The sequence below is a fragment of the Silurus meridionalis genome, chromosome 19, assembly GCF_014805685.1.
Source record: "Silurus meridionalis isolate SWU-2019-XX chromosome 19, ASM1480568v1, whole genome shotgun sequence".
Taxonomy (NCBI): Eukaryota; Metazoa; Chordata; class Actinopteri; order Siluriformes; family Siluridae; genus Silurus; species Silurus meridionalis.
In genome coordinates, this window is record NC_060902.1 from 2,703,604 (window position 1) to 2,724,876 (window position 21,273).

At 40.6% G+C, this 21,273-nt stretch overlaps 1 protein-coding gene across 3 annotated transcripts in view; it reads right to left on the bottom strand.

Moving 5' to 3' along the window:
- cdk18 (cyclin dependent kinase 18) overlaps positions 1 to 21,273 on the bottom strand; it is a 73,708-nt gene that overhangs the window by 18,873 nt on the left and 33,562 nt on the right. Inside the window, exons 1-6 of one of the 3 annotated variants that reach the window (XM_046875186.1) lie at positions 10,520 to 10,838; positions 7,290 to 7,361; positions 7,010 to 7,143; positions 4,902 to 5,027; positions 3,519 to 3,575; positions 1,393 to 1,507 (exon numbers count right to left, since the gene is read on the bottom strand). In XM_046875186.1, coding sequence (XP_046731142.1) covers positions 1,393 to 1,507; positions 3,519 to 3,575; positions 4,902 to 5,027; positions 7,010 to 7,015 — 304 coding nt within the window. In that variant the 5' untranslated portion in view covers positions 7,016 to 7,143; positions 7,290 to 7,361; positions 10,520 to 10,838. Of the gene's footprint in view, positions 1 to 1,392; positions 1,508 to 3,518; positions 3,576 to 4,901; positions 5,028 to 7,009; positions 7,144 to 7,289; positions 7,362 to 10,519; positions 10,839 to 21,273 lie in introns of those variants that run through there. The other 2 variants (XM_046875185.1, XM_046875184.1) reach the window with 2 other exon arrangements.

Genomic DNA, 21,273 nt, shown 5'->3' on the forward strand with positions numbered 1-21,273 from the left:
AAATTTGACAGTCCAACACAGGCTGCATTTAAATCTTTTTAAAAACCTTGTTAACTTTCCAAAGTCGTTTAGCATTCAGACTAATCTAGCGCTCATGAAACCAAAGCTCTATTACCATCAGCACTTCATTTGTGCTGGATTCTGCCGGAGCCGGATCAAGTACCTTGGAGTTATTTACATTCAATTCTGACGTTCACGTCTACAGCTCTTTATTAATGAAAAGATCATTCTCCATGTCTTCTCCTTTCCAAAAATACACCCGACTCATTTCATAGACGCCCGTTCAAAAACCGGAAATTACAGCATGCTCAAGTTTTAGAAATCTGCAATGGGGGAAAAAGAACGTTTGGAATTCAGAGTTTGGAGCTGATGGTGTTAGGTTGTGTTTTAATTTCTTTCCACCTGCTGGATCTTTCTCAGTTCTGGTACCTCATGGTTTGATAATTGAGAACTGATTACAGTCCTTTCTTCTCTTAACCAAACCTTGTTATGACTTTAAAGGACATTGAGGCCTTTCAGATATCATTTGTTAGATGGACCCATGAATCCTTGCAGATGTTAGGTGCCTAGATATACTTTTGATTGCTTAAATTTGTGACTCTTACCTCTAAACCTAACTCTAACCCCAAGTGCAACCCTAATCCTACCCCTACCCCTACTGCTAACGCTAATGCTAACCCTACCCCTACCACTAATGCCAATGCTAACCCTACCCCTACCTCTGATGCCAATGCTTACCCTACCCCTAACGCTAATGCTAACCCTACCCCTACCGCTAACGCCAATGCTAACCCTACCCCTACTGCTAATGCCAATGCTAACCCTACCCCTAAACCTAACTCCCTAATTGTAACCCCAACCCCAGCCCTAAACTCACCCTTACCCCGTACCAATAATCCTACCCCTAAACTTTAACCCCTTACCTTAATTCTAACCCCTAACTCTTAATTCTACCCCTTAACTCTAACCCCTAATCCAATTTCTACCCCTAAATCTAAACCCTAATCTTAATTCTACCCCTAACTTTAATCTGTATGGAGATGTTTCCTTGTTCATCAGGGTCTCCGCGAGATGAATGCAAACCATTACTGCAATACTCCCCAACACTTCATCATTCTAGCGCTTCAGCCTCTCGACATAGGCTTCTTCTTTGAGACCAAACCCAGCAAGTCCACTGGGTGGCAGCCTTGCTTCACGGTGACACTCCCCCTTTACAGATTCCTGTCACGTCTGCGTCCTCTCATTTAGGAGAGAGATTTAAGCCTGGGGGAGAGGAAGCCTGCAGCTCACTAGTCTAGGATTTGCACTCTCGACCACAAATCTGGAGTTTTAACAACCGGGGAGCTTAAAAATGGCCCGTTATTGTGAAGTTGTTCTGAAGAAGGACACTACCTTCCCTGATGGCGGTGCAAGGGGCTCCTTCTTCATGCTCAAGCCGGATCTCTTTCAGGGCCACCAGGTTTTCTGTCAGCTTGCTGCGCCCCTTGAATACAGTCGCGTACGTGCCCTGGTGGAGAAGATAAAGCGATGCCAGGATTCAGAACAATTAAATAAATAACATTGTTACATATATTTTTGTTTAAATATGTACCATTTATACAGAAAAACAGACGCAAGACACATCCAGCTGCCTTGAACAGTTTCGCATTCAAGTGTTTAAGAGTGAACAGATGATAATGGACAATTGGTGTCACCCAGATCAGGATGGGTTCCCTTTTAAACCTGCTTCCTCTCAAGGTGTCTTTCTTATATCATCTCAGGGAGTTCTCTCACCCCTTCACATTGACATTTATGGCATTTGGCATAATCACCCTTATCCTGAGTGGCATACAACTGAGCTGTGGAGAGTAAAGGGCCTTGCTCAAGGGCCCAGCAGTGGTAGCTTGGTGGAGCTTGGATTTGAACTCATAACCCTCTGTTTCAAAGTCCAATTCCCTAACCCGGGGGTGTCCAATCTTTTCCACAAAAGGCCGGTGTGGGTGCAGATTTTTATTTCAATCAATCAAGGGCCACACCTGATAGAAAATGAAAATGATAAGATTTAAACAGGTGGAATTTGGTGTGGAACTGCTTGGTTGGAATGAAAACTTGCACCCTTTTGTGGAAAAGATTGGACATCCCTAATCTATATGCAGATCCTGCTTGAAGTGAGCACCATGACAGGAATGTGTGAACAAATTACTATTTGTATGTTTACAGTGACTGATGGGGAAATGAAAGATTAGGTGAATCATCAGTGTCCCAATGTGTAGTGGGAAAGTTGAGCTTCCACCTCACCACCAGTGTCCTCTGGCTAGTTCATTATGGATAAACCTATAGAGACTAATTCATGACTGTATTTAATTTTAAAAGCTATTTTAGGACAATGTTTATTATTGAAAGTGACATACAAATAACATTAAATTGAAGTGTATTGAATATCCTAATGCTAGCGATAAAAATTAATATAGAACCTAAGGTAAAATCCTTGTACTTTTGTGGGGGGAAAAAAAAGCCATGTTTATTCTTGACCATTTTTTAATCTTAACACTGCGGTGAGCTTTTCTTTGCCACAGTCACGTAAATTGACGACTTATTTACAATTACAAGAAACAAACCTATTCGTTCTTTATTACTGCATTATCCCTATAAAGCTGCTTTGAGACAATGTTCATCGTTAAAAGAGCTACACAAATAAAAATGAATTGAATTCATTCGATTGTATTCTTATAGCAATCAAACTTTACATTAAATCCATATAAACGTGTTATCTCTGAAATATTTGTTGATATAGCAATGTGTTTTTACACTTTCGAAAGGAGTCTCCAGTGTCAGTCGGTAAGTTTATCTAAACGGAAGCCTTCAAAAGTCTTCTATTAACTTTGAGAAAGAAACATATATAAAAGAACATAAAAAGTAAAATTATTAATTACTAAAAATACCTGGAAAACTGTGGTAACACTTCAGGACATTTTTAGAGAAACGACCAGCTTCGGGGTGGGAACAGTAGCTTGACGTGGATTATATTCCCATAACTGAAAAGCCCCGGGTGTTTCATTCCTTACATTTTTTCATTTGTTTAGTTTGTAATGCTCGCTATAAGCCTGTCTTCAGCAAAAGCAAAAACTTTCATTAAATAATAAATGTATAATACATTAAAATCCTCTCTCAGATTTCGTATTCACTTTGTAATGCTTCTGCTCTTATTTTATCGCTTCTCTGATTTTTTTCCCCCACAGTCTTTTCTTTTTCTTTTTTTCATGGGATCCCTCAGGGCCATATGCTGGACAGAGCGTTGTTTTTTTTCTTTTCTTTTCCAACAGTATGAAATATTCCGTGTAGAACGGCTTTGAGAAATTACAGATCGCAGAGTTTTCTTAGAACCCGTATGAGTTCAAAACACAATATCAACAGCACTGCTGTTTACAGTCATCACATCTGCACAGACTTACTGTTTTACTGTTTATGATTGTGTGTATTTAATAAATGATGTTAAAATGCTGCGTTGAGAAATCTGGTGCCTAAGAGATCGGACTCACCTCTCCCAGTTTGCCCAGTTTCACGTACGTCTCCAGTTTCCCGAATCCGATGTCAGACTGTAGAAAAAACATTAGATGTATGAAATGTGTTTAATTTCTCGGCTCATTGTGTTTTACGGCCATGATGTACAATTCCGGATACGGATCAGAATAATCTCGAGATGATTCAAATGGAGAATGAAACAAAACGTGTGACTCAAGCAGTCTTTATTTTTCCAGAACAATCGTGTCTATCCATCATCTTTATTTATTTAATTTATTTATTTAGCAAACCAACAGGTTGGTTTTTCATTCATTCATGTTACACCACAATGCTTTAGATTTCTTGACTCGGGTTTCCTATAGTGCAGCTACACACGATTATATTGCGCTTGTTTCTATGGCAACAGATCATTCATAGGGTTCTTGTATGTGCCACATAAATAGATAAAAACAAAAAATTGTAATTGTTGTTATGGTGGCGTTTTCTCTAAGAAATGTATGGAAGGAGTCTCCAGTGTCTGTCTGTCTGTCTGTCTGTCTGTCTGTCTGTCTGTCTGTCTGTCCAGTGTAATTACTAATCTACTGAAAACATAGAACATTCTGGGAATGTGCTGTTATAAAAAAATTGTCATTAATTGGTTTCCTACATAATTAGTAGCTACACTTGATCGACAAAAGTTTGTGGACACCTGCTCCACTCTTTTGGGAAGATGTTCCACTCGATTTTGTGGAGATTTGTGAGATTTCATTCAGCCACAAGGTTGTTAGTAAAGTCAGGTTTTGATGTGGGGTGAGAATGTGAGGAAGCCTGGGGTGCAGTCAGCATTCACATTCATCCCAGAAGGGTTGGAGCTCTATAGCAGGAGATCTTACACCATATCCAACCCATGTGTCCAGGGAGTTATTGTTCTTGCCACAGTGCCACCTGCCTGCTCATCAGGGATAAACAATTATAAGGAACTAACTTATAGGCAATAAACGTACACATTCTTTTATATTACCTTATTACCACATTATCTGTGTAAAGCTGCTTTGAGACAATGTCCATGTAAAAAGCGCCAATCAAATAAAAATGAATTGAACTGAATTTTTAAGGAGCTGGCTTTGTGCACTAGTTCAAGTAAAGGGAAAATGTGATGCTGCTGCATCCAACGACGTCTTATACAATTGTGCGCCTCCAACTTTGTGGCAACAGTTTGGAGAAGAATAATGCTCATATAAATCAAGAAGCAATACTTTTGTTCTTATAGTCTATGTCTTGAGAATAGCAAGGAATGTGTGTGTGTGTGTGTGTGTGTGTGTGTGTGTGTGTGTGTGTGTGTGTGTGCATGTGTATATGTGTATATGTGTGTGAGTGTGTATGTGTGTGTGTGTGTGTGTGTGTGTGTGTGTGTGTCTGACCAGCGAGGCTCGTCTGGACATCCGGCTAAGTGGCTTGCAGGATTCAGGGCTCTCCAGCTGCAACTTCTTAAGAAACTCAGGTGGCAAGCGGATGTCCATAGGCAGAGCCATTTTCTTACTGACATCCTACACATATAAACAGGACACACACACACACACACACACACACACACACACAAACACACACTTTAACATATTCTCATCCTTATGGGGACATTTGGTAAGAAATCAAACCATATTCACAAAAAACAGGCGATCAGGATCAACATTTCCCCAAAATCGTCATAGAAACCCTTTTCACTGTGTGCTATAGACGTTGTTTTTCTTGTTGTTGTTGTACTGCGATTTCAGAATCTCGTCCCGGCTAAGCACGTGAGGACATCAAACCATACCTGACACATTTGTCATCTCATAACTGTGGAAGAGGAAATCAAAGCACAAAAGTGTGAAGGAAAAACACAGGTATTGCGGCGCGAGATTTCGTCTCGCTTATATTCCGTCCTTCAGGGGTCTTCAAGCTACAAAAAAAAAGCCCCACGAAGCTGTCATGTTTTTCCGAAAGCGCTCCAAGCTTTTCCAATGTAGCCTAACCTTTCTTTCCGTACCGAACGAAAGCTTGAAGACTGACGAATCTCTGTCCCGCTGCTTCTTGAACAGGTTTTGTACAGTTGTGCAATAAAACCTATCTAACAATTTAAAGCGAAGAGGCCTTTTTTTCCCCTCTCCCCTTCCAGCTTTCCCTCGAGGCCGACTGGCGAGACTGAAATAAAGGTGCGCGTGACCGATAAAAGCTTCTCGAGGCCAGAAAGGAGCCCAATAGATTTGAAAATGGAGAGGGCATTCAGTGCAATTTTCCTCCTCGAGATCCATTGCCGCTGAACATGAGGGCTGACAGTTTGGCTTGGGAGAACTCCGAACTTACTGCGATATGAAGGCCGGCTTAAAAATAACCCGTCGGCTGCGTTTAGCCGAGACCTCCATCTTATAGCCGGGTCTCTGGCAGGAATGACACGGAGGAGACGGCTGGAATTGGGAGGCTGGTATTTGTCCTTCACACACAATCAGGGCTTGGGGGACAGGCGAGTAATGGTGGGTTGGGAGAGAGAGGTGGCGCTGATGATGGTGGCGGGGGCCGCTGTTCCGGGAGACTTTGATTAATCTGTTATTTCCCCCTCAGGGGTCCATTTTCTGTGAGTTTGTTTGGGTTCGGTTTGTTGTTTTTTTTTCGTGTGTTTTTTTTTTTACACCGAGATGAAAGTCACCCTGAGAAAGACGCTGACATTTACAACACACGATCCTTCGGGTGCGCCGTCACTTCCGTAAGAATTCACGCAATAACTCACGACTAGACTGCTAACTACTCGACCTGCTTCCTGAGCACCGTTGCTGTTCAACTTGGTGGGAAATGTGGTTGCCGTGCTGGGGTTCCATGATGGAACCTGCTCGTACATAATCAGTGCTCCCTTTACATACATCAGCATGAACCATTCCGCTGATTCTATAAAACTTTTCCATTTACCCAAAACCCTGAGATCCTGAACAAAGATGGCAGAAATTGGTACAACGTGGAATACTGCAGTGCATCAGTCAGTGCTCAGTACAGTATATAGAAAACCTCTTCATACCCAAGTTTATTACATTACTACTTTCATCCAATGTTACAGTATTACTCAGCTATTAATATATTACTCCATTATTTATTTATGTTTACATCGTATTGGCAGATGCTCTTATCCAGATGGCACAGCAGTGGCAGCCTGATAGTACTGCTATATAATTTCACAAACTTACAATACGTAGTCTGATCAGTAAGAACATTATTATAATGTTTTTTAGATTTTTTTGAGAGTGAAGACTTTGGAATCCAGTGGTGTTCCTGAGGCTAATCTCCTTCTACACCTTTACAGTTTCAAAAACAGTTTCTCATAGATTTTGTGGATGGTTACCAATTTTTGCTTCCGAAGTGTATTCTACTTGAAACCTTTTCAAGACTCTTAGAACCTTTCAGGGAAAACTCCAAGAAAATTTCCAAGGACCATTTCGAGAAACTTTGATGACATGGTTAATAATGATTGGTGAAAATAATAATTGCTTGTAGAGCTACTGACCTCCATGGAGAAGCGACGATGCTGGACTTTGCTGTGGTAGTGCAGCTGGGTGGGAGATGGAGCCTGATGTTCGGAGGCCAGTGGACTGGCTGACGGGTGTAGGGTGTGCAGGCCCAGGCTGTTCGGCACCAGGTCTGTGGAATTTACAGTAAAAAAACATTTTATTAACTGGTTGCAAATGTAAAAACATGATAGAGGAAATGCTCACAATTTTAATAAGTCAAATGAGTCAGAAGTGCACAATATCACATTCCAGATTCTGATCACGTGTAGGATTTACCTAAAGTACGAGCCAGAAATAGGACACGATGGTGGCGCTAACAAACAGCTGTGTTGCTAACCATCAACATTCCTACGAGGTAAGTGGAAAAAAATTAACTTCTTGACAGTACACTTTAATCCAATCCGAGCGGAGCAGCTGACATCCCAGCCGTCCTTCTTCTATCCATTCCTCTCTCCCTCCCTCCCTTCCTGATTGGCCTCCTAACTCAATAACTGTGAGGTCAACTTTGCCATATGCTGGTGACAGGAGGCGCCATTAATCACGCGGGCCATAATTACGGAACTGAGCGCAATTAGTGTGCACCGTGCCGAGTTTCATGCATTTATGATGTGGCTATCTAAATGCATGTCAATCCGAGGCACCCCAATTAATATATCCCGTGTCAACAGACTGTCAGTGCAAATCTAATTATGCTTCTATGATGCGAAGTGCCGCCGGCGTGGCCCAACCTTGGCTGGAATTCGGCGGTGGGCCCGGTGTTTTTCCTCGTGCCTGGGCTGCGGTTTGGAGGTGAGAACAAAAAAAAAATCAAAATGGCTTTTCTGCTCCATCAGTTCAATTTGGACAAGAGGGCTTGAAGGGCCTCGAGAGGCGCAGTAGCAGGAGCCCCCGGTCCATTTCACAGCGGCGCGGCGGCATAATTGAGATCCACCTCATTATCGGGCCAAGGCTGGCTGCGGAATGAGAAATTGGACGCCAAGTCCATCTTTTCTCATCTGCTCGGTTCATCATCCTTTGGGCCGTGAAGTAGAAATCTCTATCTTCTCTATCTGGAGCTGGACCATCACTGCTCCAGAAAGTCATCAATACTGATTTAATTTCGTTGTGGTATGGTCACTACAGCTTTCCACAGAGTGGAGTCCAGAGATTCCACTGGTTTCCTTGCAGATCAGGAATGAAGTCTTAAGATATGTATGAAATCAAGAGGTTCTTTCAGACTTTTAGTCTTTCAAGTCTTAGAGAGTTGAGGTTCCAAATTAAGTCAAGTGAAGGCAAGTCCAGTAGGCTTTATTGTCAATTCAACCATATACAGTGCAGTACACAGTGAAACGAAACGTGTCCCCAGGACAAAAGTGCTCCAACAAACAACATCAATTAATCAAAGAACACAGAATTACACACAACTCTAAACTAACACCACAAGTGCACATGTGCAGGATTCAGTGCAAAGAAACAAAGCACAGTGACGCCGTTGCCCGGTCAATATGGTACAGAAGATTTGGTTCAAGTGTGTAAACAGCAATTATGTGCAAACAGTGTTGCTTTGTTTTTTTGTGTGTGTGTGTGTGTGTGTGTGTGTGTGTGTGTGTTTGTGTGTATCAATCCAGTCCCTTCATGTTGAGGAGTCTGATGGCTTGTGGGAAGAAACTGTTGCACAGTCTGGATGTGAGGCTCGAATGCTTCTGTACCTGTTTCCAGAATCACATCCTGAATTACATCCAACTGTCAGATTATTCGATTATCAGAGTAATACTCGAGCCAACACTACGCGAGAATCGTGACAAACTCCGCCCACACGCCGAAGTCATGCTCTGAGCATTGCGTCATTTTGTCATCAATTCCACGTATCGATTTGAAAAAGAACCAAAAAGCATGGCACAAAAAGAAACCGTTGCCCCAGACGTGCTGTTGAAGGACAGCGAGGACGCAGCCTGCCTCGTCTCGCTCTCGCTGCGATACAAAAATGGACAGAAATCGAATCTGAGCACCTCAATCAGATCAAAGCTCATCTCATCAGATCCAGGCAGCTCTGTGATGAAAGAAGAAAGATGACCACCTGCACCGGGTGGCCACAAGAGTCTCGGCTGTCAAAAGCACGATCTGACTGCAAGCTGAGAGACAAGATCTGAGGCGGTTTTAATTCGGATCGAGCTGGACGCATTTAGTGTTCAATCGAGTGAGGGAGATGACTGTAAACTATTAAGGACGTAGACACAGATTTGGCTTTGATTGGTTGTTTTTTAGTTGGTACCCGAGCTATGGGCACAGGGCTGCTGAAATCTCGATTCTGATTGGTCAGAAGTTCAAACTATAATTACATTTTATTTTTATAGCACTTTTCACAATACACATTGTCTCATCGTAGAATATACATGATTCTATGTAGTTGAGTTAAAGTAAAGATCATCTTGGTAAAATGTGACTCCAGTAAAAGTAAAAGTTTCCCTTTAAACTTTCACTTGAGTAAAAGTACAAAAGTTTTTGCCTTCAAATGAACGTAAGTATCCAAAGTACTGATTTATTATAACTATAATGTTCCTATTATCATTTTTAGCACAAGACTCTTTATTCACCTTAGTTTATGTGAAAAGACTCGAATGTGACTCTCAGCACACTGATCTATTAATAGAATAATATTTAAGACTCAAACACTGATTGATTTCTATTCCAATGATCATGAACCCAAAACCTTTTCAACTACTTCAAAAAAACGTGTAAATGAGGTCACGTGTGTTGTGGTGAGTTCGAGTTTGGAGTTTCTTCATCATTTATTCCTCTCTAAATGTTCTGCTTGATGTTGAACTGATGCTGAACTGTATGTTGGTGATCAGTAGATACACCAAGCACCAATCAGAACACAGAAACAGAGCGTGCGCTCGACCCTGATTGGCGACTCGCTGCGTGTTTCACCAGTTACGTTTTCATCCTCATAAATAAAAAGTAATGACTGATTTCATAAAACTGTATTTGAGCGAAAAGTCAAATATTCGACTTTGAATGTAGTGAAGTTACAGTAAAAATCTCCCCAAATGGAAAAACGTCTGTAAAATACACCCACACAGTTTTTTTTCTATTTAACTCTATCACTTATTTGTTTCCTAAAACAGCACAACAAAAGGTAATTTCTTACTCAACATACAGACCAAATTTAGCACTCATATTTATACACTAATTTAATATACAACAATGCGGCTAATGTAAAAAAAAACAAAAAACCATTCACATACACTATATCACTTTTAGGGACACTGATATTTCCAGCCCTCCTGTAGAACTTGGATGTGGTGGTATTTCATTTGATCTTTATTCAAACAATGAGACACAATCCTGTTCTAGTATGATAATGCCCCTGTGCACAAAGCAAACTCCATGAAGATCTGCTTTACATGGGTTTTGGTGGAAGATCTCCTGCTATAGAGCTCTAAACCCCTAGTGAACACCTTTGAGATGAATGTAAACACTGACTGTACCACGGGCCTCCTCACCTCATCAACCAAAATCCCTACCTGTTAGGAGATTTTTCCTATCCGGCTCGAAGGAACAAGTGTCAGGAAGTTTTCCTCTCTAGCTCGAAGGACCATGTAAGGATTTTCACTATCTGGTGTGCGCTGATCAGGGGATTGTACTCGCCCAGTGTGTCAGTAAAAACACGGTACAGGATTACACTTAACTTGAGTAGGTATAGGGTAGATCGTATATGAGGTGATTCTTGCTATCTTCTGTTAGTTGCTGTTCGGTAGGTTGCCTGATGCAGAATGCATGCTGAGAGGCCACTGCTGAATGATCAGTGCTGAGTGACAGGTTGCACGATGTCGAACGCCACTGGTCAATGATGACTGCTGCTCAGTGTTCTGGCCTTTTATACTCTTGATGGAGGAGGTTGCACTGTGATGTCATAGGTAGCTTGTCATTGCTTGGTAAACTGTATGTCTGCCTCTAGTGGTGAAGCATGGAAATACAACTGAATAGGAATCCTTTCTTACACTACCTGACTTTAATAACACCATTGTGTTCATCTCACATCTCCATAAAATATAAAATTATTATCACAGCAATTTATATTTGGATGTCTTCAAACCCAAACTTTTGTTTATATAATATCCATTTAAAATCATAATGAACCATTCGTTCTTTTTGTCGAGTTCATTTCCAGAACGTTCCGTAGTCCACCTCCAGGATTTTTTTTTTTTTTTACAGGATGTAGTTGTTCACACTGAAAGATCCGCTGCTGCACACTGACGTTATTTGATTTTTTTAAATGACTTTTCTCAGCCTGTGAAGGAGCAGTAATTTCACACACACTCTTCAATACGCCTTCAGGGTGTGTACACGCGTGTAAATCTCGCCTTCCACTTGGTGCTTCACGTGAACACGTTTGCTTTTCTGACGGAAGTTTTTAACAAATGAACCTTACATAAGAGAAGGTTTTAGAAACGTATTGGCTTTGTATCTATTAAAAACAGCAGATGTGTTGCTTTTATCATGTAACACATTCCAGACACGATTGGTGAAACTTTCTGCCAGAAGACATCACATTTTTATTTTTTTGCAGATTGGAGATTCAATTATAGAGATAAACTATAATTATGGATAAATTATGGAGATAAACAGTGAATTGAATTATTACTCTTAATGATTTTTGTCAAGAATTTATGTCAAGGAAGGCCATGCTTTATTAATTATTTGTTCTTTCATTAATTGTGACAGGATCTCAGTTTCATTTTTTGTCATCTCGGCGTAATTGCTGTTGCATGCATGCTGGAATATTCAGAACAATATCGTAGGAGTTCTGGATCCTTCAGGAGTGAAAGTCTGGATCTATCAGGTGTGAAAGTCTGGATGCATCATTTGTGGAAGTCTGGATTTTTTAGGTGTGGAAGTCTGGATGCATCATTTGTGGAATTCGCCAGCAGGCTAGTCCAATTCAATGGTAAAATTAAAGTAAAAAAAGAAAACAGAATAATTATATATATACATATAAAATGCACAGCCTCTTTCTGACATCCTCTGAAAAACCTTCCTGCTCAGTTACACACTGATTTGGAGTGGGCGGGGCCTAAAATGACAATAAAAGGCTGTCTTCCAATTAGCATTGTTCCGATTGACCTGCCATATATATTTAAATTTGCTTCACCAAATGAACAAATAGCTAACAAACAATTTAACTAAATAAATATCAATTAAATAATAAAATAATGCTTAAAACACATTTGTTGAAAAGAAAATCGAAAAACACAATAAAATGCAAAAGTTATAGTTGTATTGCCTAATTTGCATATTTAAATGATGCGTACTGTTAATTGTTTGTACTGTTGTACAAAAAAGTTATGTGTTTATGTAAATTTTCAAGCTCACGATTTATTTGGGTTTAGAGGGAAAAATTAACCGAACATTTTTCGAATTATTTTGTCCAATTTAAACAATTAAATCCAAGTGCACTCTGTAAATATGATTTTTCTCCAATCCTCTATAGCCCTTGTTTTACTTCCTGTGTACCTCCAGCAAAGTGTTATTTTTTTTAAGTGAGTCTGAAAGCTGCACTTCAATAAACATTATGACAGGGAAGATGAATGAAAGCCGAGCGTGCTCCAGAAAAAAAGGCAGTACCGCACGTGAGTGACAAAATGAATAGAGCGACGAGATGATGAAATATTAAGCCTTAACTTCACTCGAGGCTTCACAAAAGAGAAGCCACTTCTGTTCTCTGGCTCGCTTTGTTCCCTCTTTATGAGCATAAAGGATCACTAATGCCTCTTTATTTTAGTTCACCCAGAGCCTAGAAAGCATGACTAGACCTCTGAACAAAATCCTCCCTCTCCCTCTCCCTCTCTCTCTTTTTGTGCTTCATATGACTAATCCTCAGCCCCGCGGCACTTATTTGTTAATATTGCGGATGGCCGTTAGTCGGCAGTGAGTGCCAGTGATTCATCGATCCTCTGCAGCGATATTTGACATTTCAGGTATTAAGTGCACCGTATTCTCCTCGCCTTCAACAAACCCCCTTTTTGAAAGTTTATTTAAGTGATTTCTCTTTATTGGAGGTTATGAGCAACGAGATTATAACTGCACCCACTCTCGAGCAAGCTGCTCACAGAATGCTGATCATTTATACACTCTGTGTGCAGTCTGTATTTTTTTCATTCATATAATGCACACCGTATGAAAGCTTTTCGAGGTCGATTCTATGTAGGTACCACCCTGTATTCTAGAAATCTAAGAAACATGTATTATTCATTGAACACCTACAGAACCCTGTATCATCCACCAAATCCTGACAGAACCCTGTATCATTCACCAAATCCTGACAGAACCCTGTATCATTCACCAAACACTGACAGGACCCTGTATCATCCACCAAACACTGACAGAACCCTGTATCATCCACCAAACACTGACAGAACCCTGTATCATCCATCAAACCTGAGAGAACACTGTATCATTCACCAAACCCTGACAGAACCCTGTATCATCCACCAAACCCTGAGAGAACACTGTAACATTTACCAAACCCTGACAGAACCCTGTATCATCCACCAAACCCTGAGAGAATCCTGTATCATCCACCAAACCCAGACAGAACCCTGTATCATCCACCAAAACCTGACAGAACACTGTATCATCCACCAAAATTCTACAGAACTCTACATTATTCGCCAAACCCAGACAGAGCTCTGTATCATCCACCAAACCCTGACTGAACCCTGTATCATCCACCAAAACCTGACAGAACACTGTATCATCCACCAAAATTCTACAGAACTCTACATTATTCGCCAAACCCAGACAGAGCTCTGTCTCATCCACCAAACCCTGACTGAACCCTGTATCATCCACCAAACCCAGACAGAACCCTGTATTATCCACCAAACCCAGACAGAACCCTGTATCATCCACCAAACCATGAGAGAACCTTGTATCATCCACCAAACCATGAGAGATTCCAGTATCATCCACCAAACCCTGACAGAACCCTGTATCATTCACCAAACCCTGACAAAACCCAGTATCATCCACCAAACCCTGAGAGAATCCTGTATCATCCACCAAACCCAGACAGAACCCTGTATCATCCACCAAAACCTGACAGAACACTGTATCATCCACCAAAATTCTACAGAACTCTACATTATTCGACAAACCCAGACAGAGCTCTGTATCATCCACCAAACCCTGACTGAACCCTGTATCATCCACCAAAACCTGACAGAACACTGTATCATCCACCAAAATTCTACAGAACTCTACATTATTCGCCAAACCCAGACAGAGCTCTGTATCATCCACCAAACCCAGACAGAGCTCTGTATCATCCATCAAACCCAGACAGAACCCTGTATCATCCACCAAACCATGAGAGAACCTTATATCATCCACCAAACCATGAGAGATTCCAGTATCATCCACCAAACCCTGACAGAACCCTGTATCATTCACCAAACCCTGACAGAACCCAGTATCATCCACCAAAATTCTACAGAACCCTACATTATTCACCAAACCCAGACAGAGCTCTGTATTATCTACAGAAAACCTACAACACCTTGTATTATTGAAGGACCCCACAGAACCTGCATTTTTAACTTTAAACTCCTACAGAACCTCTAGAGAATCCCTAGAACCCACCAAACACCTTTAAAACCTTTTCTTATCCACCAAACCTCTTTCATAACAGCATGTTATCAACCAAACCTTCACAGAATCCTAAATTATCCACCACACTTCTTCAGAACACTGTTTTATCGAGCAAACTCTACAGAACCCTGCATTATCCATCAAAATCCACACACGACCCTTTATTATCCACCAAAACTCTACTGATCAGTGTATTTTCCACCAAACGCCTCCAGAAACCTTTATAATCAAATCAAACCCATTCAAAACCCCTTTATGTGCAGATATTTGTGTAATACATTATTTATCATTATTCTCTCTGCATGCTGCAGCACGGATGAGTTCTCAAGGTGTTGAAAAATTGATTGTACAGCAGCTTTGTCAGTAGTTCTGGCTGTAACAATCACAGCATTATATTCATGCGCTCGTTCTCACAGCAGTATACCGTAATAACAACTCGTACACACAATCCACTTTAAGCCTAAGCAACATGGCAAAAAGTATGTGCACCCCTGGCCATAACACATTATTAAGGTTTATATAGGAAAGGGGAATTACATATTGTATGGATGTGGTGGACAAATGTCCACATCCTTTTAGACTCATGTCACCTCTGGCTTGCTTATCAGCACAAGACATTAGTTAGTAGTAAATCTATTCATTTTAAAATGCATATTTTCTGTATGTATCAACGTCTGTAACAAAGCTGCTTTGTGGAACTGTCCATTGTTCAAAGTGCTGAAATTGGATTAAAAGTTAAACAAATCTTTAGTTTCTTAGTGGTTAAGTATTGCTAAGAGATTTAATCCTAATAAAGCTTATTCCATGGCACTAAGGGATTAATTATTTCAATTCTACCCTTTCAATTCAAGATCTTTTTTTAATTCACCCCTTTCTTAAGCAACAGAGGTAAAGGTAAAAAAAAAATGTATCCTTGGAAATTCAAAGTATCGTTTAAAGGGGTCGATATAAGGTTGGGTTTTTCACATTTTGAAAAGTCCTTCTTTCAGCATGAATAACAGCTTTACATTCTCTCGATATGTGGACAGTTTAGTGTTCCAAACCTTCAGCTGTTATACTTTGCAGTGCTTCTTGTAAAACTTGCCAAAGATGTTCTTCACTAATTAGAGATTTCTTTCTTTGTGATCCAGTTTATCCCAGAGCAGTTCAATAGAATTTAGGTGCAGTGACTGGGCAGGTCATTTTGTAATAGATAAGACTTCAGATGACTGTTTACTCGGACGTATTCGTCACTTCGGGTCATCGTTTTGTTGTATGGCAAAGTCGGTTCCAATGAGCCGCAGTCCAGAAGAAATGCATGGCGTAAAGTGTGGAATGGTTGCCATGTTGGTTCAGGATTCCTTCCAACTGTAATAAGTCTTCAAAACAACCCCAAACTATTACGCTCCCACATCCATGTTTAAATGTGAGGCAGTCTGATAACGTCTTCTCTGCTGTTTTAAAAAGGTTCTTCTGTTAGAGACAAACAATGTCCTATTTGGATGCCACAGTTCTTTCTTCCATATAAGGGATGTATCCTGATTTATCTGATACTGATATGTACTCTGAGCTGATTTCTATGTCAGTTTGAAGGTTTCGTACATGTGTACTGTACATTACGTGATGTAATTCGACACGTTTTTGTTAATGATTGCAATTAAAAAAACCCACCATATTTATCACTTCAGAAATCAGATTATCCAATAGTTCCTGTGTGAGTTGTTGCCATATAAACGATAATTTTTTTATAGCAAGTAGTTAATTATAAATCTGTGATGTAATGGAAGACAAATCCAGACATTTACAGTATTTGAAAGATGTGCTTATCCAGAGCGAAAATTACACTTTATCTCATTCATACATCTGAGCAGCTATGGGGTTTAAGGGCCTTGCTCAGGGGCCCAGGAGTGGCAGCTTGGTTGTGGTTGGGATTTGAACAAACAACCTTCGGATCCGAAGACCACTGAGCTGTAAGTTTTAGAGTTCAACCCTACTGCTAAAATATTATTACAATAAAAATGAATTGTCTCACGATTATTAATCATACAAGACTTGCGAATAATAAGCAGGTAACGAGCGTCCATTTCGATATACGCGTATATATTTTACTTTTCGCTTCTTCAGACATGTTTAAGCATCTGAAACAGAACTCGCAGATAAACAGCATGAAGTCTGCTACTTATTTCTACATTTCTTTCTTTCTTCCTTCCTTCCTTCCCCTGATTAGGGGCTACGGCGGAGTTTCCTTCTCGTCGTCTCTGATGTTCAAAGGCATTCTGCCGTTTAATTGCTAGTTTCCATGGCGACTGGGCTGCTTAACAAAGGCATTGCTGAGATCTGGATAACAAGAGATTCGCTCGGTCTCTCAGGTAGCCATCTGAATCATCAATATTTATACCTCCACCTCCGTTTCATTAGATCTGTAACTCAATATCAGTTTGGCCACACACACACACACACACACACAAACACACACACGCTCACACATACATACACACACACACACACAAACGCAGCTGATTCATTCCAGTTCTCACACTCTTCATTGATCTTTCTATCTCAGGTACGGCTCTGACCTTTCGCTTTTGGGGGGTTTCAGGGAGAATGTTTTTCTGCTCAGACAATTCAGGCTGAGGAAAGCACTTGCTGTCATGTCTTAATGGTGATAGAGTGAGGGAGAGAGAGAGATAGAGAAAGAGAGAGAGAGAGAGAGGGGGAGAGAGAGAGGGAACCTGTGAAACATCCTGTCTCATTAATATGCTGAGGTAGACAAGGGAGAGCTGAAGCTCTGCTCTTTTTCATGCACGGCACAAAGGAAAAGAAAGAAAAAAGACAGAGGGAGTGAGGGAGAGAGAAAGAGAGAGAGAGAGGGTGCGTTCCTTTTTTTAAATTTGCCGATATGGAATGAGAACGAGTCTTTTGTGAGCTCATTTAAATATCACAGCAGCAGCGAGCACTTTGATCTCCCTGGTGGTAATTGGGGTCATCACAGACGAGTAATTTTTTCTCTCTCTCTCTTTCTCTCTTTCTCTTTCTTTGTCTCTCTGCGTGTCTCTCTCTGACTCTCTGCCTTTTTCTGTGGTTCTACCTGCCTATCTCTCTCTCTCTCTCTCTCTCTCTCTCTCTCTCTCTCTCTCTCAATCAATCAATCAATCTCAAAGTACTTTATTGGTAAGACTGTTTGCATGCAGTGTTGCCAAAGCAAAAGAGAAAATTGGAGGAAAAAAACTATTAAATGAAATCAAAATAAAAATACTACTAATAAAAACAAAAATCCAAAATAGAAAAAAATTAAAAGAGCTATAATAAAAACAGTGACTGTCTGAGAGAGAGAGAGAGAGAGAGAGAGAGAGAGAGAGAGATGGATGAGGTGAACAAGAAAAAGGTGAGAGGAAAAAGATGGAGGAGGTGAAAGAGAGATGGAGGGGTGGGAAAGAAAAGATGGAAGTGTTAAGAGAGAAGAGAGGAAGTGAGACAGAAGGGCTGGTGGAGGTAAGAGATGAGAGATAGAGGAGATGAAAAGAAGAGAGAGGAAACTGGTGAAAGAGACGAGATGGAGAAGGTGAAGAAGAAGAAAGATGGAGCATGTGAGTGAGAGTGAGGAGAGATGGATGAGGAGAAATTAAAAGATATGGAGGAGGTGAAGGAGAGCAAAAGAAAATGAAAGAGAAGAGATGGAGGAGGTGGATGAGAAGAGAAATGGAGAGGTGAAAAGGAAAGATGATGAGGTAAAAGAGAAGAGAATGATGAGGTGAAAAGAAGAGATGGAGCAGATGAAAGAGAAGAGATGGAGTAGGTGAAAAGAATAGAGATGTAGAAGATGAAAGAAAAGAGATGGAGAAGATGAAAGAGAAGAGAGATGGAGAAGGTGAAAAGAAAAGAGATGTAGAAGATGAAAAGAAGAGATGGAGAAGATGAAAGAGAAGAGAGATATAGAAGATGAAGAGAGAGAGATAGAGAAGATGAAGAGAGAGAGATAGAGAAGATGAAAGAGAAGATAGATATAGAAGATGAAAGAGAGAGAGATAGAGAAGATAAGAGAAGTGAGATATAGAAGATGAAAGAGAAGAGAGATGAGAAGATGAAAGAGAAGAGAGATATATAAGGTGAAAGAGAAGAGAGATAGAAGATGAAAGAGAAGAGATAGAGAAGATAAGAGAAGAGATATAGAAGATGAAGAGAAGAGAGATGGAGAAGATGAAAGAGAAGATAGATATAGAAGATGAAAGAGAAGAGCGATAGAGAAGATGAAAGAGAAGAGAGATAGAGAAGATAAGAGAGAGAGATATAGAAGATGAAAGAGAAGAGAGATGGAAAGGATGAAAGAGAAGAGATATAGAAGGTGAAAGAGAAGAAATGGATATGAGAGGTGAAGTAGAACAAAAGGAGATAATAAAAGAGAAGAGATGGAGGAAGTAAAACACACACACACACACACACACACACACACACACACACACACACACACACAGGCACTCAAAAGTTTGTACACCCTAGTTAAACTATATTTCTCATTACTTCGTATATATTCATGAAATCCTACGTTCTATCAAAAATGTTCACAGAACAATAAACAATTGTATTGTTTCTCCAAAAGTTTCAGATCTTTTGAGAAGCTCTCAGGACCTCAGATTAACCAGGAACATTAAGAAATGCTTCAAAACTGCTTCAAAGCTGCCTCATATAAAATGTCTGGATGTGTGTACATGTGTGTGGGGGCCCTTTTTCCTCACAGTTTTGCTGTTCCTAACAAAGTGTTTGGTGAACACACACCATCTCAAACTCTTCACTCTTCCAGAATCTTTGAATACACCATAGATGAATGCACACGTTCTCATTTTCTCTTAATATCACTTTTGCAGCCTGGCCATCAAATCAGCTTGGGTAGTTTTGAAGCAGGTTCCTGAGAGCTGAACTGTAATTTGGATCATCTCAGGTCTCAGCTTCACCTTATCTAAAGAAACCGGAGCTTTGACACGTTTGACTTGTTGCTCGTTAGCCAAATTGGTGCCTGAAAGTTTCAAAACTCCTTCACACTTTTACACATTTCTTATAGGCCCAAAAATTACTCTCCTCCACACACACACACACACACACACACACACACACATATGTATAGCATGCTAACCTGAGCAGCAGCACGTCAAGCTTCATCGATCAGCATGAAGTTCTCATTTCTCAAGCGAGTGTACCGACCCAGGCATCTGGCGTCATCTTAATCATGTTAGTAACGAACAACGAATCTTGAAAAGATCGCTCTGGGGTCAGCAGCGTTGCTTTAAGAGGCGTGACGGCCGTGACCCGGCGTGAACGATGGCTTGCTGCGAGCCAGAAACACCTTTTGTGGACAGAGAAGACAGGAGGCTCGGCGAAAGGACAATCCAATAAGTGGGCCGCCACAACAGTCGATTCTTCTGTTTTTAATACGTCTTGGAGAGACTGAAAGTGCTGATTTTATGGGGTTGACGCTAATATTTGCGAAGGTAAAGCGTCTGCACCTCGCCAGAGTCACAACCAGACATTTACAAAGAGGAAAATACGCTCGCGCAGGACATTAAGCTTCAGATTGGGAGCTCCTGACTTTTCGATCGATCCGTAATGGTGTGACTGGTCAATGCTGTTTTTCAAAAATGGTTGGGTTTTGACTGTTTATCACTTAAAATATTGTGAAATTAAAGTATGGAATGGGAGCCAATTTGGTTCAGAATTCCTTTCACCATTTAACTCACATTTCACCTACATGTATAATGAGTTCGCATGTTTTCCAAATATGAACAGAAACTGCAAAGTGATGTGCAAAGTGGCATTAAATACATTAAAGAAGTTTTGCATATGCATTGAACAGGCATAACATTATGACATTATAACATTATGAATGGTGAAGTGAAGAACACTGATTATATCCTCATCATGGCACCTGTTAATGGGTAAAATGTATTCATTAGGCAGAAAGTGAAAATTTGGTCCTCAAAGTTGACGTGTTAGAAGCAGGAAAAATGGGCGAGCGTAAGGATTTGAACGAGGGTCAAATTATGACATTTAGACAAGTGGTCCCCAACCTTTTTTGCAACACGGACCAGATTAATGTCAGACAATATTTACACGGACTGGTCTTTAAGGGGGGAGCCCGGTACCAATGGACCCATGGACCGGTGCTGGTCCGCGGCCCGGGGGTTGGAGACCACTGGTCTAGACGACTGGGTCAGAGAATCAGAGAATGGTTCAGACGAGCTCCTGTAGCTCAAGAACTGCTGAAGAAGTTCAGGCAGTTGGTCATAATGTTATGCCTGATTGGTGTAAACAAACATAACCTGCACATGTCTCTCTAAAATGATTAAAGTTTGGGTATTTCATAAATAAATACATTTCTTTGACACGCTCTTTAGATTATTATACACCATTCTCTCTTCTCGGACCTTTGAGTCCTGACAAAACTGAATGTAGAATGATAAGATGCACTATACAATGAATAGGATGGTTGGAGAACATTATGAAAGGCTAGCAAGCCCTGGTGCTTGGATCGGCTTTTGTTCTGAATTGTTATTTATCTATCCATGTAAATATCTAACCACTCGCTATGATGCAACGGCAAAAAAACAAACGCTCTGTCCGTGCACCCGATCTAAATGTTCCTCTATTGTGCTTTGTG